At 43.5% G+C, this 18,727-nt stretch overlaps 1 protein-coding gene across 2 annotated transcripts; it reads right to left on the reverse strand.

Annotated features, from left to right (window-relative positions):
* Positions 1–55: 55 nt before the first annotated feature.
* Positions 56–16,622, reverse strand: LOC121596676 (facilitated trehalose transporter Tret1-like). Of its 2 annotated transcripts, XM_041921811.1 has the most exons (6): positions 15,771–16,622; positions 13,578–13,610; positions 2,141–2,664; positions 1,868–2,073; positions 1,000–1,604; positions 56–927 (listed from the first exon to the last, which is right to left on the reverse strand). In XM_041921811.1, exons 1-6 carry the CDS (start codon positions 15,782–15,784, stop codon positions 648–650), a joined length of 1,662 nt encoding a protein of 553 aa, XP_041777745.1. In that variant the 5' UTR covers positions 15,785–16,622; the 3' UTR covers positions 56–647. The 2 variants fall into 2 exon arrangements, with proteins under 2 accessions (XP_041777745.1, XP_041777746.1); XM_041921812.1 differs by lacking the exons at positions 13,578–13,610; positions 15,771–16,622 and adding an exon at positions 8,334–9,387.
* Positions 16,623–18,727: the final 2,105 nt, after the last annotated feature.

The following is an 18,727-nucleotide window of genomic DNA, read 5'->3' on the forward strand; positions in this document are numbered from 1 at the left end:
ACCTTTCTTTACAAAAACATAAAAAAACACGACTCAATCACACGTTGATCGCACGTTCATTTCAACAATTTATTTCGAACTAAATCTACGCACTTGCAATACTTCGAATACGATTAATACACTGTGTTTTGAACTTGGATTGCATTAAATGGCTTCACCGTGGGGTGTGTGGTGCTGGTCTTTGTCGTCATGTGTATGGCTTCATCAAACTCAGTCTGCCGAATCAATTTCGCAACTTTGCCCGCAACGTTCCATCGAAATTAATCAATCAATACACAACATGTCACCGTTTCGGCATACCTTCCGGAATCTAACGTGCATAGCGGGTTAAGTCGTTGTTTATGGCTTTTGCCGCCGTTTCGTTTCGCGAGAAGATTTACGGAATTTGAAAATACTAAAAATAAATATGTTTTATGCATGTGTGTGTATGTGTATATTCCTGTTGTACTGATTCAATCATCAGTTTCTCCTCGACCAACGATATATATTCTAGAAGGTGCCGCCAGTTACTGAATTGATTCATTGTGCCTGTTCTTATCCCATTTGCTACGTTAAGTACAACTGCGTAGGTAGCATTTTTAATACTACCGCAGTACAGTCAGTGTGTGGCCTTATTCGTCTCCTGCAATTCAGTGTTTCATCCCCTTCTAAGCACCATTTTTGTTCTTCAGCATCAGCTCCACCTCCCTCAGCTTTGCCTCCCGGCTGGGACTACGTATCAGATGCTCCGTCACGGACGGTTTGGCCGCTGGTTCCGTCGGTACGCGCTGGGGTTGCGATTTACCCGCAAAGAACGCCTCTATCTCGGCCAAACTCTTACCATGCGTCTCGGGCAGGAAGAATAGAGCGAAGAAAAATCCGATCACAGACACTACGGCAAACATCCACTGCACCGCGTACGCTCCACCGAGCAGATCGGTTATGGTTCTGCAAAAAAGCATTAAAAAATGTGTTACAAAATGGCGCTTCAAGAAGAGGATGCTCATTTTCCGAGCCTACCGGTAGCTTTGAACGGCAAAGAACATCAACAGGTTTGCCATCGAGTATGATATCGAGTGCGCGATGCCGCGAATATCCGTCGGGAACAGTTCTGCCGTCATCGTCCACGGTATGGTGAGCAGCCCAATCATGGAGGCGCACACGTACAGCAGCAAACCGACGACCGGGATCCACGTGAGTGTGGTGGTGCCCTCCTTTATCCAGAGCGTAAACAACCCCGAGACGAACATGCAAATGGCCATGCCGGTGGTTGACACCATGACCAGCTGGCGGCGGGGGAATCGTTTCAGCAGCCAAGCGTTCAGCAGCGACATCGAGAAGCGCGTCAACCCGACAAAGATGGAGGCCGTGAACGCGTTCACCTCGGTGCCGACGTCTTGGATGAAGGTTACCGCGAAGAAGAGCGTGATGTAGATGCCACTGAACTGCTGGATCAGGAAAAACCAAAACAGGATGATCATCGGTTTGTAGCCGGTTGGTTTGAGGAATCCGCGCAGCTTTGACTGCTGCTGGCCGTGCCGGTTGACGTTCTTCTGCGCTTCGGCCATTTTGGTCTCACGTTCTTTCAGCAGTGCGTTTAGATGCATTTCCGACAGCGTTTGGTCCTGCAATGAGTAGAAAAGCGAAGAAAACGTTTGTTCAGTTTGACACCTCTGTATACGAATAATAGTATCAAGCGGGAAAGTGCTTCTGTTACCAACCAACATGCTCCCATACGTTTGTTTCATGATGGCAAAAAGAGGAACGAATTAATGTTTATTGAGTAGTTAACTCTGAATGAGTTTACAGCGTCGCGTAAGGAGAGCAGTATTTATTGGAAAGAGAGACACATTAAACGCTAATTGGATATCGAACATCCGGCACTTACCGTGTGCTCTGGTTGTGGATATTTTTTGTAGAGAAATCGAAGCGATCGTGCGGCATCTTCGATGCGTCCCTTCGACACCAGCCAGACGGGTGATTCTGGCACAAACAGTTGTATTAGAAGTACCGGCACAATCGTGTAGATGATGCAAATCCACGACACCAGCCGCCAGTCCATGAAAGCGCCCTTCGCGTACGCAATAACCATTCCTGCAAGAAGTAAACGCCAGTCAGCATGTTTTATGTTGAACCTTTCGTTCTGCAAAACCCATCTTACCGAGCGAAGCCAGCGTTGGGCCGGAGGAGATCAACGATCCGCGCATGTCGGGCCGGGCCACCTCCGTGATGTAGACGATGGCGGGACTGGTACCGAGCGCGCAGGCAAAACCGGTCAGCACACGCCCAACCATGATCCAGGTGAAGTTGTTCGCCAGCGCGATGGCAACCCAGCCGGCCACACACGGTACGGCTGCCAGCTTGATCGTGTTGAGCCGGCCAAGAAACTCCATCATGACGCCGGCAACTAGCGACCCGATCGGGACCATGATCACGATAATCGATGCAATCCAGGAGGATTGCGCTTTCGTGATCGGCACATCGCTACCGGGCTGCTCGAGCTGCGGGATCAGGATGGCCGAGTACGCGAGCGATATGCCGATGACGATGTGAAACGAGGCGGCCACAATCGCCGACAGGATCTGGGGCAGGGCGGACTTGATGTTTGTTTCATACTTACTCAGCGATCGGCAGCTTGCAATGATCTCACGGAACGCATCGTCTTTGTGCTGCTCGCTGTTTTCACTGCAAAGACAAACCGCAACACGAAAAACGGTTAAACACTGCTGTCGGCTATGGGCGAGAGTTTGCACGCGACCAAGCAAAGGCAACTGCAGTAAAATTGTGCTCAATTGATCTGCGGCTGGTTGGTTGGTTTGCTTGCGTTGGATGTAAAAAGGGGTCAAGGCTTGATGCTGTGCAGTTAAACGATCGTTAACCACGGCGGTGGATCGGCGGACTAGGAGGCATGGAAACCAGAATATTGGTCAATAGAGCAGTGGGGCGCCATTAGCAAAGGGAATAGGATTGCGTTGTTAACTTCCGCGATTAGATGGGAGGGCGTATGTCAACAGTAATAACAATTCTAGTTCTGTTCAGTTCTGTAGTGTCAAAGCAAATCATCTGTATTAATTTGTCACGCATCTTTGCTTGTTGTTTTTTATGAGCAGTAATAAAGTACCCGTGGATGGAGTTTTACTGTTATTTAATCGGATGCTAAATTGGCGACACAAGTTAAAATGCAACCATGGCAGACCTGAATGAGCTGTTCCTCATGTTCTACGTGACACTGTACATCGATGTTAAACAGAATAATGAAATGATTATTCTCTTCTGGAATGATTAAATTGCATTTTGAAAAGAAAAAGGTGTAGGGAGTATGCAGGTAATATTCAATAAAGCAGGATTTAACCTATTCTAACTATTATCGCTAATTTATTTCTAGTCACGTGAACATTTATCTGGTTAGCCCTTCGAAGGTTTTCTTCTTCTTTTGGCTCAACAATTGTTGTCGGCCAAGGCCTGCCTGTATCACTACTTGTGGGCTTGGATTTCAGTGACTTACTTCGAAGGCAGAGGCTTTTCGAAGGTAGTTATCGAAAAATCAAGCAAAATTGAACTAAATAAACAAATTAAAGAAGATTAATGAAGTTCACCATACATGGAGAATGGGCCGGTCCCGTGGAAAAGTTTCAATTCGTAAAACAAAATAACGCGCTCATCATGGGCTCATGTCCCATATCGACCGAGCCTCCTATTATGCTATACGTACACCAAACAGCCATTCAAAAGTATCCAAGACAATATCGGGCTCTGGCAGGCCAAGATCTATGGTTATTGAGCCAAATAATAATTAATGCTATGGATATTTGAAATTTTGACATTTTTATAAGAACATATCTTACAAATGTGTCACTCGTCCCTGAAAATCTTTGTTGTTAAGTTTGTTAAACTCACGAAAACAGCAGGCCTGTATGCAAATGGACTAGTTCTTGATTAAATGTGTCCATGAATTCTTTCAAATTAGCATGAATGCGTAATAAATCTAAAAGTCTCATTTAAAATACCCAGGTATTGGGAACGATTTTTTTATAATTTTGGTTTCAGTATCTTATAATAGTACATTTGAAGTATAACAGAGACAGAAATCTATGGGTATAATTTTGGAACTGAACATACTGAAATTCTGAGTCACTTCTAAGAAGATGTTAGGATGATATACAACAGCGTAATAGTGAACTATTAAAGCATCAACAATGTGCTATAAAGATTTACAATATCATTAACCTACCAGTTGCCTGATTCCTTTTTTTATTTTAAGATATTTACAGTGCATAATGTTTGATTTTTATTTATTTTAAAGGTATTCCTACAAACATTCAAATAGACTTTTTAAAATTAACCAAAGTGCCTTTTGTTAATCGAGTTGGCAAACAGTTCATTACTACCTAGAAGAAGCGCCACCAAAAATGTTTCTTGAATTTATTATATCACGATTTGCTGTTTTTCACTTCGTCATTATTCAAAATAATTCCTTTGTGACAACCTTTAAGATGCTTTGGACAATGATTTCTCATTACCATGTACCTCAGCTTATGGATCGCAAAAGCATGTTACTATTGAATGTGATAATGGACATCTTTCTTTATTTTGCATTGGAGACAACCTATCCGAATTGCCATTCTTCTTCCGATTGATCCTGTTGCTCTTGAAACTTCACAAAGTTCAATGTCATCGCCCGGGGCGGCCTACAACCGTACGATCTGCAAAAATGCTTTCAGCAAAGATTCTCCATCATACTCATTTATTATTCCACTTATGCTTTCTCTACTCCAGTCGCTCTTGCTTCCAAAAGACTCGCAAGCAAAAAAAGAGAGCCATATACAGTGGCAGCAATTGCGTGTACGCGCCCGCCGCACTAGCGGACGCTCAACCAATATGGACAAAATACCCTTAAGGTGTTCTTGACAAGCGGAGCGCCACGTTGACCTTCAAACGCGATGGCGTCGCGGTGTCTGAGAAATGGTTTAAATGTTTGCCGGTCGATAATATCGGGCGCATCTCGTACCGCAGTATTCGGGAACCGGTTTGATGCAGCATGAGCATCCAAAAACAGATACTGGTTGGGAAAAAAGTGAAAAGTTCGAGACGCGTCATAGAGAGCAATAGGCTACAAAATGTGTAAATTAATTCGCACCAATTTGATGCCCGAGCGAAAACAAAAACCCACACACCACAACAGCTCCATCGCTGCATGAATTTATCACCATTTAGCAGCACGTGTTTAGGAGATTATGGAAAAAAACAAGGCGTGATGTCGGATTTGTGTCTAGCTCTGCTTGGAGTATCGCAGCTCGCAGCGTAAAGTCCAAGGTAATAGCTCCAGCGTGATGCCGTTGTTTTTTTCCATTTCCAATTCGGAAATAGAGATAAAGCTACCAAGGATGCGCGAACCGGGTGTTGCTTTCGGCTGACCTTGACGACTTATTATCAGGTAATCGAACCATCATTAAAGCCTGACAGTATGACCACGCACGATGCAACGTTAGCATCTCGGCTCTTCTTATGTGCCTGGAGGAATATATCTTACATTGAATTCAACCCCGCCCGAATGGACTCGATGCTCCCGGTTGCTACGAAGAAGCGTAATTTGTTATCATTTACTACCAATCGAGCAAGTCAAACGAGTGAATGATACGTAAACCAAGACGCGTACGCCGGTTCGTCACGTGAGCTGCCACAAGAAATGGCTTAAAGGTGCGACGAAATAGAAAACCCACTCTCGTTGATAAGCATGTGAATATGATCGATCTACTTATTGATTCTCGTACACTCGCACACATAAACCATCTGCAGATAATTTGTTATCAATTTAAAGTATTTATGATGAGTGTAATCTCGCGTGAATTTCAGTGTTTCTTCTCTTGCTGGGTCGTAAATCAATGCTGTCTGTTTGATACGGATGGAACGGTGGCAATAGAAGGGCTTTGTTGAATTGTTTGTTTTTATCACTTGAGACTTTAGTTCTCTAGACATGGCTACCAAGTGACTAATTAGTGCATACAAATTGAAACCCATTTTTCAGAATTGTCAATCTATAGTAAAACCTAATATTTTGTCCCTCCGGCACAAAGAAATACGACCTAAACATTAACAGACACCCAGCCCTTAAAGTTCAACACAGGGCAACAAAGTCAAACACCAGCTTACATGCCCCGACACTGTCCCTACCATTGGCTTTGGTTTTATTTAATGCTGAATCACGTTTCACATCAGCTGTACTTTGCGCGTCAGCTGGCCACGTTCCTTCATCAGCTGGTGGTGGCCTGGTAGGCTAATGATGGCAAAAAACGAATTTCAACCAAGCAAAGCAAATAGATTGCCTACGGGAACTTGCAAGACGGTCCCGTGTATTTGCTACTTCGTCTCAACAAACAAACCGGTTCTGGAATCGGTAACGGTAATTACCGCCAACTTTCCCAATGGTTTTCTGTTGCCGCAAACCATGGCCAATCGTACCGGTTGTACCAGCGAACTAGCAATTGTAGCGAGCAAAAGTGATGAGCCCGATCCGTAGCAGCGTCGCTGAGACAGGTCATCTTTAGGTCGTATAGTTGGGACAATCTTTCCGGTACTGAGATGGTGGTTTGCTACCACAGAAAATACGAACGTACTGAAAAATCTTTTGAAATCTCTAAAAAGCCATAAATATTCATAATTAATTACATTTCAAATGCACACTCAGTCGAGTACCAGAATCAATAGGGAGTGTACCATTAAATTAGAAGCCGCTTCACTCACCACGGAAGCTATTTTTGGACCTTGAATTCACTAGCAGGCAGATTCGCCGTCAGATCAGACACGATCAGTGGCGATCGATTGATCGTTTTTATATTTCTACTCATTGCCCGGTAGCAATCCACACTTGCACCGCCAGCTTTGAAGCTGGCAAAGATATGCTGGAACGGAACCAAATCCAACAAACTCACCAACGCCTCGACAAGATGGCCGGTACAGGTTGCGGTACGATAGATGGTGCTAGTGATTCTGGTCTAGCATGCCGCTCACGTACGTTGCCTTTGATGCCGATCGTACGAACGAAATAAAAGTGGCAGTGCTGTGATTGCCAACGAAGAACGATGACTAGGGAATATCCGGTAAAGGAAGGCATTAAATAAATCTGCTACAGCAGTGCTCTCCAACCTTTTTAGATGGCGAGAGAGTAGTTGCTTATATTTTCATCACACTATTATAATTATTTTTAGAGCTTATATGAGATTCATAATTAGAAGAAACCAATTTAATTTATTTTAATAATCTAATTGAATGGCGCAGACCATACGTTGAAGACCTCTGCGGCAAAGTATACCGGGAAATAATTCCTATTGCAGATGTAATCATAGGCCTATTGGTTGAAGTATAAGCAAATCGATTGTACATTTGAAGTTGCACATCCAAAGCATACAAATTGCAGTATTATCGATTGTGTAAACAACGTATTACAAACGTTGATTCAAAATCAAGCTAGCCATAATCTATGTCATCGTTGATAGAATAGAGTACATAGAAGATAATGTCCTCTTATGGGCAGTAAATATGCTTCCTAGCTCAATCATTTTCGTTATTTGATGCCAAGAGTTTAGCGTCTCTAACGGAATGCAACTCATTAGCCGCTCGAAACTCTTTTCCACTCATCTACTACCAACCAATCCCACACAAACAACTCTGCCTGATCGTCTGAAAGTGAATGACATGCCTTACCGCTGGCATTGGGACAGGTGTGCATGTCTCGTGCACGGTTCGGAAGGACCAGCCAGCTGAGCAGTGCAAACCTGGCAACGTTTCAAGGTGCCCCTTGCTAGCATACTAACCGGGCGAAGAATGAATCGGTTTGTTGTTTGATCGAAACAATCACACCGCAACTGACAACGGTTAATGCTCAACTTGGCAATCTGTTGGCCACCGATTGGACGTTTTACCGATTGCGTGTAAAGGAATCTCGTTTTGGAATAAAAAGGGAAACAGGAAAATATCTTCCGATAGGGCAGCGACATTGACCTTGCCTTTGCTGGTGGTTGATATTGGCATTCCTACGCACAAAACCGTGTCACAGGGCTGTTGCGTTTTTTGCTCATTGGAAAGGAATGTGTTTGAACGATTGATCGCACACTGTGGCATGGGCTGCAATGAGCACTTCCTTCGCATAGTGCACGTCGAGGAGTAAAAAATAAGAAGAAAAACAAATACGACCGTTACAAAATAATTTATTCCATCCCGGGTACGACACGCTGGCCGAGTTCATGAACCATGTTTTAATGCTTGTTCAATGTGATCGTTTTGCAATTGCATTTCCCCTACAAGCATTGCTCGCTCACAGACCCACATACACACAAACACACAAACACACTCTGTACCTTATTTCCATTCAATGAGTGTTTTGGAATTTTCCAGCTTCAATAGTGCTCCTATTGCTGCTGCAACTACTGCCACACTTTATCCTGACAGGGCAGAAGTGGAGAGTAAAAATGGGACGTTATCTCAAACCCTGCTGACCCCGCACTACGGTACCGGGACACAATGTTGCACAACTCGTGCTGGTTAACACTGTCGCCCGTCGGTGGACGTTTAGGACTTTCCTTTCAACCGTAAGTTATAATATTGCAACCACTGATAATTGCACGATCAACACCGTATCGAGATGCACTATAATTCCACTCGCTGTGTACCATTTACACGAACGGGATCGCTTTACATCACCGAGCGATGGTAAACTTTTAATTGTATTAGCAAACGGTCTTGCGTAACCATTCCAGGAGGTCTACGGACTATGCAGCACATTGTAGCGGAAATTGTGTCACTTTCCACATCGCCCTCTGGTATCCGGAAGTCTCTGAATGATGATGATGTCGTTTATGCTCAACCATAAGGATGCACGGAAACCACTAGTGTAGTGCACACAATCCGATTAAAGCGGACGGAACCTGCTTGTCGTATTCACTATCGATTACACAGTACAGCTGCAAGTGAGGAACTACTCTGAAGTAGCGTCAATTGCAACAATTGCTGACATGCTCAATTTATACTGATTTCGTTGCAGAACAATCTGGATGTATTTTGATGCAGAGAACGACTCAATTGTCCCGATCTCACTGTGCCCGAGCTGATTTTGTTCACACACTTTCACAACATTCAATCAATAGATGGCCAATTGAATGGTCGTTTCGATGCTCACATAAAAGGACACTTTTTTTCTCAGTAATGGAAATCACTTTTTCCAGAACATTTCCAGGTCCTACTTGGCACAAATTCTAAATAGTACTGGGCTCCTTTGTGTTTGGCCGCTGCACGCAAAACGGTAACCAGCATGCACACTTACTGCCATGCAGCGTGAGCTCTACGCCAGCCGACAACCGACGGCAATCGACAGGACCTTAAGTTTTGCTTTAGGCCAGGACGACCGTGACCGAACGACTGCAATCAGCTGGGACGTGGCACCGACACAGCAGCTCATGGCTAGATCCGAGCACGGGGTGCACGTCGGGAAAATCCCCGCCTTAATGTGTGGAAAACAACCACAGCGCCAGCACACCCATACACAAAGCGTGACGCGTGTGGACACGGTACCGATGTGTGTCTGTGGTGGTGTTTTTCTTTCTGGCAAGCAAAAATAAATCGCCTCCCTTCCATTTTCCGATCACCAACCGTTCTCTCGGCCGGGGTTTGTTTGGTACCGAACCAGGGGGGGGTGCAGGTGGCGTGTGAAAGTTCGGAGCCAAATTTGGATACTTCTTGCAGTGGAGGTATGGGGAGTGGTGTGAGGCTGAAAGTAATATGTGTTCGCTCAAATCCACTCAACCAGCCGTTGAACCTTCGTTTGCATAGGAAGGTTCTCTAAAAGCGAACGATCGATAGTACATAGCGAAGACACAAACCACCACCGGGCAGCAGCTTATCGTTTTCATCGTGCAGACAGCCGCAGTGAGTGGATGTATCGTTTCTGGAAGTGTTCCAACTGTTTCGAGATCATCCGCTTTGCTTTCCAAGATACACAATTTGCCGTTTATGATCAGTGCGATCGTGAATGAGTGTAGAAGGCAAAAATATTTGTATTAAATCCTCTCCACCTGTCCCTTTCTACCCACCAGCAGCGTCCATCATCGATCCCGATCGATTTATTGACTTTTTTGAGCCGGTAATTTTGATCTTGCCGAATGTTTGCTTACAGACCAGCAGACGTTATTAACGAGCAATATAACGAAGGCAAATGCTTGAAATAGAGAGAGAGAGAGAGAGAGAGAGAGAGAGAGAGCAGGAGCTAAGAAAAATGCATGATCTTTGAACTTGAACGGAAATCTGTTTTCTTTTTAACTTCGATCAACAAACACCCACTTCCAAAGAACGGTTCATCAGTGTGTGACGACGTGTGAGGGAAGCTGCTCTCCAGTATCAGGAAGTCATCATTTTATCAAACTTTCCATCCACAACGGGACGAAAATAGCATGTGCAAAAATTTCATGCCCACAGTAGGGTGTAGTCAGTAAAAGCAGCGGTGGACCGTTTTGTGCTGTTTGTTTGACGCTGGGCGTTTGATTTATGGGCGGTGTTGCCCACCCCGGATTCGGAAAGCTGTATCGAAAAGTTTATGTTGCGGTCTGACATTAGGCCTCCGCTACCGCCCCGGGTATCTCTGAAGATTCCACTACGCATTGCGTGCCATTTGGAGTCTGTTTACATTGCCCAACGGCGGTGGTGCTCTTCCCCGTATGAAGAACGATTCTATTAGGCCGTCTGTTTAGCCGTTGTAGGCGTGCGAAGCGAACGATGACGAACATGAATAGTGATGCCGTACATGTAACAGTCTTTGCGGGTAGCTTCATTCACACTGAATTTCGCAACGCTTAGCATAACGGAAAGGCAAAACAAAAAAAAAAAACGGCAAAACTGTTTTTTCCTGAAAAAGCAATTCATTCTGTACAGCATCAATTAAAATGTTTCTTGCTAACAAGCTAGGTTCAGGTACCCATCTTCATCAAAGTCAGTCATATTATCGGATGGCAAAATCATCGTCCCACCTGTCGCACTGGCCTTCGGGGGTTCGTATTACCGGTTCACGGGGCAGCGCCACACCCGATCCCAATTATCGGCAACGGCACAAGCACACACAATCCCCTATACGCTTGGCCAACCCGTGTGCACTTGTGTACGGGTGCACCGCTTTCACATTGTGTTTATTTAATTGCCATGCTCAACCCCGCCGAGATAATTCGTCAAAGAGCGTGGGTTAAAATTAAAACCTATCAAATGATTTCGGTTTCTTTTCTTTTTGTTGACAGTCTTGTTACCCCACCGGCAAAAGGGGTTGATGATTTGCATTGAACCAAAGGCCGTTCTTAAACCACGCGTCCGAGTTCAGTGAGAAGAATGATGACTTTCTTTTGTTTTCATTGAAGTTTCTTACTGGTTTAGCTTCAGTTATATGTCTCTTTGTTTTGCTTCTGTTGAACTTCATCGCACCGAAACACTGTGCGGCTGATTTATGTGTGTGTTTCGGCACTCTTCGTTAAGCCGCCGAGTGAGTCAAATAAAGAGCGCTAGACAAGGGTACCGATCATGTTGTACTAATTCGCTTTATCTATTTCATTAGAGCGATACCTGTTCCGATAAGCATCGTGTCGCTTCATAATCCACTCTAATTCTTATTGATTTTTGCAGCACCATCATTTGGCGGAGCAAAACTGGCTTGTGCTGCATACTTTCTCCACCGTGCTGCTTCCTGGATCATGACTCATTTTCGCTACAAATGGTGAAATTGTTATCGGTGCTCCGAGCGCAGCGGGTGGCGTTGGTGATGCAAGACGTAATATGAGGCTGAGGAGAACGATAGCAGCATAGTTTAGTGCACGGCGAGTAATGGAAGGGCGGAAGAAGGTGTGTAGGCAAACTGTAAACATCTTGCTGACAGCATGCTTCGTAAACTGTCGCTCACGATCAGCTCGGCTCTGGTCACGATAAAATAGCGAAACTTCTACCACTTTCGCATCGTGGCGTTGTGTGGCGTGCGCTGCCAATATTTCACGCCCAGTCAGCATTAGCGTTTGTTTTCACGCTGAATGGTTGTTACTGAAACATTAGATGCCTGCCAGGGAAAGGGAGAAGAGTTGGGAGACTCGATTACGCACTTCTACGATCTCACTTTCTTAGGGTTATTCGTATCGGATAGGCTAGTCTGATTACAGAACACAACGGCTTACAACTTTGCTCGAGCGATCTTATACCAAGCTGAGCGCCAATGTGAGTATGTGTCGTAAATGAAGCGAGGCAATCGTACAGTAGAAAAAAAGCACCACAATACTGATAATCGATGCGTTCGATACTGAGTGTTGCCATTGAATGTGTGATGTTGTATTGTTTTTATCTCTCTCAAGTGCTACCCGCCTTCCCGCCGGAAGCGTGGCGTCATCGATTCCGCGAACGTGCGCAACGTACTAGACGTTTGCTTTCATACTAGTTAAGACTTGTAACTCGTAAAAGTGGTGTTTAAAAGGAGAATAATTAAATTAATTATTGTGCATGCAGAATACGTTAACAGTTTTTTTTTTTTTGCTAAATCGCCAGCGTGATAACCAATGAACGCTATTTTACAATACAATTTATGTATAGTTAGCAACCTCTCAGCATTATTGCAGCTTAGGTTTGCGTCTGGCAATAAAGCATACAAACAATCTGAAGAATCAAAATGTTTATTTTAAAAAACATAATTTAAGGGGGAAAAGAGATTCCATATAGAACGGATTTACTTTGGAGCGTTTCAAACTCTATCTTCTATGCTTAAAAAGGTTTTAATAACAATAAAGTCAAAAAGAATTCTTTAAGATTTTAATAGAAATCGCCAAAAACAATAAAAAAATATGTTGGTTCCAAGGAAAAGAGTCGGAATAAAAAAAAAGTCATTTAAAAGAGCGCATTCGTTTAATCCTTTAAAAAGCGCAATGTAACATATGTTTTATAATATATATCCTCTCTTTCATGGGCTGCCTTCTGGTTTAAAAAAATGTAAACGAAACACTTTTAACCCCACAGAAACGATCGCTTATCGTACCGTGGTCCCTCTCATCATCATCTGCGGGCAGGCTGCAGTGTGTAAGTGCATTCGCATGTTGCACATCGCCACACTTCAGTGCGAGTGCGTGTCGTTTGCAATATTTGTTCGTACAACGAAGCGGTTTGTTATAGTTGATCGGTTCGCTGCTTGTTTGCCACCATCCCCCTTTTCTCTGCACCCTTTCCCATTTCCCATATGTTGACCCAGAACACAGGAAAAGATTAGAGCCGTTTGTATGGTTGGTTGGTGATCGGTTACCACCAACCCGTGCATCACAACCCGGCACTTGCGGAAAATCGAAACAAAGCACAAATGCAGAGGCAAGCACGGGAATGCTAACCCGCCATCGGGTGGAAGAAAAGTGCACTCGTAGTGAGCGTATCACCTCCCAGAGCGTGGTTCAGGTTCAGGCAGTTAAGCGGTGGAAAATGAAAAACAAATGTAATCAGGGTAAACAGAGCGCACTAAAACCGTCACCGGAAGTGTGGGATTGCTCACGGCCAATAGTTTGCTCGGTGTGTGAGTAAATAGAGAGTCTTGTACTGTTGTTACTTACCGTTGGTGTAAGCTGAGAACGCTGGATCCGATACTGTAAACAAAGAGAACAACAATTCGATTAGTACAGGGCGAGTAAGAAAGGATTTGGAAATAAAAAGTAACTTGTCTCTAAGTGTGCATGTGTGTGTGTGAGTGTATGCCCTTGCAACTAGACTAATGGCAGAAGGATATCTTTTTATGATGATGGAATTCCCATTTCCACCATCGTTCTGTTTGGCGCTAGGCAACTGATGGAGGAAGGCTGAGTGATGAGTCGTAGCCTTGTGAGCTCGACCTTGGGCCTTGGTCTGGCACGGACAAAGTTTCCACCTCGCCTATAATTCCAACCAGCCCCGAGTTGTTTACACATTATCTTAAGTTTATTTTCTCGGTAAAGTTGTCGCTGAAAGTTCTCGCTCGAACGAGATGGGCAGCAAATGGCTTTTGATTTTGTCAAGGATGGTGTACGTGACTTTCCCAGGCGTGTGCGACGTTGTTTCCAAGAGACGTTAATAATTAAAAAATGCTACTTTTTGTTTAATTTGCTTAGAAAGTATATCCTTTCTGCTATGTGTTGAGCTTAGCGATTATGGTGCCAAGCATTACAAAGGTTTAAATTTGCTGCGTCGCCTGTTGAAGTATCGTCTTTCAAACATTTAGCAAGAAATAAGATATATTTATGCTAGCTTCCCACAGCCAATCCAAGGTCACTCTGTGGCGATTGCTCTTTATTATGTATCTTATTTATTTTAATCTTTTGTTACATTCACAATGTGTTCCCCACTTCTCTTTGGAAACCTTTTCCAGCTCCTTCCAGAAACCTGATCGCATGTCACTCGAGATTTTGGTTTGCTCAGCAAATATCTCGCACGTCCTCATCTAGCATCTCATTATCGCGGTACCGCACCTAATTACTAATCCGAACGACGGGTATCAATCTATCAGCTCCGGACCGGACACTGGCTTCGGGCGAGGTCAGCTTCAGAACCTTTCCCATTCTTTGTGTGCACATAATTGTACCGGCTGGATCGCCGCTGGCCATGGTCGATGCTGCGGTCTGCATTGGATCATGTTCGTGATCCCGGGTGGGAAATACTTCTGAGAAAACAGGCGTCCACGACCACAGTTTGTATGCTTATTAGATGTGGTTGGGATTGTGTTGATTGCCAACTCTCCAGTGTCGCTAAACCGCCATTAACCGGTTTGTAATATTTTCACATTAAACAAACGATCACGTACCGTCCAGATCATCGTTAAAAATGCATTCAACATATCCGTTTTGCAACCACAGCCGGAAGTACTGATGATCGGAAGTAATTACCTTCTGCTTGGTTTTAGTTTTTGCCGACTACGAGTGCTTTGAATAAACTGGCCCGAGAGTGCAACAGCCGCTGGTGCTGAAGCGTAACACAACATCAAATTATAGCTAAGGGATACATCTTCTCGTGCTCATTCGCTTGGAACTGATAGTGTTTGTGGTGTGAACGGCACTGTATGATTCATGTTACGAATCGATATCATCTTGCCAAGAATTCCCTGATGCATGTTGTCAATATTGTACTGCTTTTTAAGCACGAGAAGTATTCAACGTGATGGTGCATATTTAAAGGCATGTTGCCTTGCTAGGTAAACACGTACGGGTAAGTGGTTTTTTGTCGAAACAATTCAAACCTTCCAACGTTACCACGTGAGATGGTAGAGCAATGAGATGACAAGTGGCCATCGGAGGAAAAGTAATGGTAAAAGTATTGATATTGTGACTATCAACAAATACGATGACCGATAAGGTTGCTGGAGTGTTTAATTATAGAATGGCATGTACATTATATTATAGAGTGATTAAAATAGAAGTATACGTATACTATTCATAAACATAGAACATAAAGGTATACTATATTATTAAAATCACGAAAAATCCTTAAAAAAACAAAGCAAATTTAGAACAGTAGCCTTAAAAGCTTGAATAAGAAACAAGCGTACACCAATATCAGAACTAGGTCACTTGTTGCCTTGGTACCAAGCCGATTGCTAATCGAATAGAACAAACCGAAGCCTAACAATGTGAAACTGCGATAAATACAACCAAAGGTTTAGAACGCTGTCAGTACTGTTTCAGTTTTTAATTCCTGTTCTAGAATACACTTTGCGCAATAGTGAAAATGACCTCCATTTCCTCTGATAGCCCTCCCGCACCACGTGATTAGCGCCTTACCTTAATGGATCCATACTCTAGTTCACTGGGGTTGGGTCTCGTCTGGTGTGTTCAAATAAGCGTCTCCGTTTGGCTGGGTGTTTGCCGGTGTTAAATCGATAACCGATTAGTTGCCAGTAGGGTAACAATGATTCCGGTCCGTAGTTTTTTGTTTTACTCAATTCCTTCGAAACACCGAGATTGGCCGGAATTATCTTTTCTCCGAAGAAAGAAATTACACAAAACGACTAACGACTAACAGGGCTCGGTTTGCTTGTAGTACTATCACTCCGAAGGACGCTTCCACCTTCCCTCCGCACGAACGAACGCAAATGACCCCGAAACGCACGAACAGGGCAGCAACCGGAAGGATAACAGTTGTTGGCACGCAAACTTTTACGCGGTTCTATCGATTGTAGTTGGACTTAGAAACATTATATGTTAAATAAAACAAACACTCCCTTATGTTTATGGTTTAATTTATCTCAACTTTGTTCCTGCACTGTATTCGAACACTGTTCACTTAGGTGCACGCTGGCTGCGGCGCTGGTGCACAACGCACCGTTATTAGGCAGGCGAAGCTACCGTGGACCACGCCACTGCTGCTGCTGCTACCTTTACAGCTGGGTCACGGTCAACGTAAAACGTAGTGTGGTGACACTGTTTCCCCTTCGAGCACCACAAGCGCAAAAACCGCCGACCGATTCGGGCCTCTACGATACAAAGGATTTGGGTGCGTTTGTCCCTGGCACTTGCAAATCGATTCAAACTGTTCGCGTAATTCCGTACGCACTCAGCGAGCGCGAGAGCCGCAGCCGATACAACGCAACCGTCACCGCGAAAGTGTTCGAAGAAACTGTTGCTCTGTACGCCGCCCGGGAACGGCAGCAGCGGTGCAACCTCGGTAGAATATCGGAGCGACCGGTTTTTGAGCTGAGAGGGCATGTCGTCATCGTCTTCAACGCGGTCATCGTGGTGAAATGTTGTGCGGTGGGAGCTGGGTAAGCGAGAAAGGTCTTCTGTTGGGGTATGTGCGGGCGGCTGACGTAGGGGTTCGGTGCGTGGCGTCATCGCTTAGGAAGCAGGGTTGTCCAACCATTGATCATGTCTGAGGCGTGTTCTTAAAATTGAAAATATACTTTTTGTACTGTTGCTAGTTGTAAGTTTTCAACGAACAATAATTGAAGGGATCAGCAGAAGTCTTTAAGCTCAAACATTATTAGCTATATTTTTTAGGCTTAAATAATTCTTTAAAATGTAAACTTTCGTACCTTTGGACTGGCAACCAACTATTGAGCGATCAATAAAAAAGCATGCCAACTAAACAGCATTCAATTATTGAATTCAGACTGAATGCTATATTGATGCCTCGGTATTACATAGACCATCAAAATTTCATATCCTGTAAGAGCATTAACAGGTAAGTTAACTTCTTAAAACCATCAATTTGACTGAGGAAGCATACATACATCCAGACTGGCACAGTTAAAGATGATTAGATAGGAAATGTAGAATAGTTTCGCACCGTATTTTATATTAAAACTACAGTGGAGCGCCGTTTATCCGGGCTTCTCGGGACTTTACCTCGCCGGTATAAGCAAATAACACGGATAATGAGTCAAAAGATATTCTTTATCACTAATTCCTGATTAGATTTTGAATTTTTTCTTATTTTCTGATAAAAAATAACCCAGTTTTTATTAACTTCATCTTTCATAAGCATATTTGAAATTTGAAAAAAAAATTAGCGTTTTTTGTTATGACAATGTGCTGTTTTAACCGCTATTTCAAATATCCTCCTCATAATGCAATGTCTCCTTTGTATTGAACTGTCATTTCTCAATAGCACGGATAAACGGAAAGCCGGATAAAAGGTACCCGGATAAACGGCGCTGCAATGTACTTTAATTGATTTTGTCATTGGGATTTTCTACCACGAAACGATTTTTTTAGCCCTAGTTTTACTTGAACCAATAGCTCATCTTTGTATATACATCGTTATTAAATAGTAACAAATTTTCCTGTAATATATGCCCGGTAAATGATGTTTTAATGCACTCCTGCCATCTCCATGCTTTTAACCGTAGAGTTGGCAACCAGATTTACACACGTAAGTTGGCAACCGGCATACCCGGGTATTCCACACGTTTTGATGCAAAAATTAACGATTTTCATAGGTAAACAATGCTTTCTATATTTTAATGCTGTAAGCAAGTAATGCCGAATATATATTCTTTTCTACTTCATTTATTCATTAGTTTTTTTTTTTCATTTTATTATAAAAATAACGATCAAATTGAAATTTAGAATCGCCTGAATTTGACTCGAAAATAAGCACAATACGAAAAGAGGAAGAAGAGAAACGTCATTCTCCATACAAAATGTTTGGAATACCCGGGTATGCTGGTTGCCAACTTACGTGGTAAAGTTTAAAAAAATTTAAAATAAAATACTTACAGACTGTTTAAAATGCACCAAAAAATCATAAAGTAAAAGTTGGGAGGCTACGGAAAATTTCAGGTCAATAAAAGCAATGAATCAAAAGTGATTTCAGTTTAAAGTTTAAAAAATACCCAGGTATCCGGTGGCCAACTTAAAGGTTAAATGGTTGCGTTATCAATAGGCTCCTGCCGAAATCTGCCAATATAATCTGGCCACACTGGCCCGCAGGGCAAAAGCTCGCTCGAAAGGTCAATAACCGTCGCAAAACGTCAAAAACGACCGTCGCCAGCGCCTCGAAATCGTTGCGAGTTTCGCTCGCTGGCGACGTCGGTTTGCAGTACATGCGACGTCGGTTTTGACGTTTTGCGACGGTTTTGCGACGGTGGCCGCCAAAAAGCTCGCCTGACCTGCGGACCAGTGTGGCCAGATTATATTGGCAAATTTCGGCAGGAGCACTGTTGAGAACGCGACCATTTAAATTAGATCAATTATTTTAACCTTTGTTTCTATGACCAAAAATACACCCTCATCTTTAT

The sequence above is a fragment of the Anopheles merus genome, chromosome 3R (assembly GCF_017562075.2).
Source record: "Anopheles merus strain MAF chromosome 3R, AmerM5.1, whole genome shotgun sequence".
Lineage (NCBI taxonomy): Eukaryota > Metazoa > Arthropoda > Insecta > Diptera > Culicidae > Anopheles > Anopheles merus.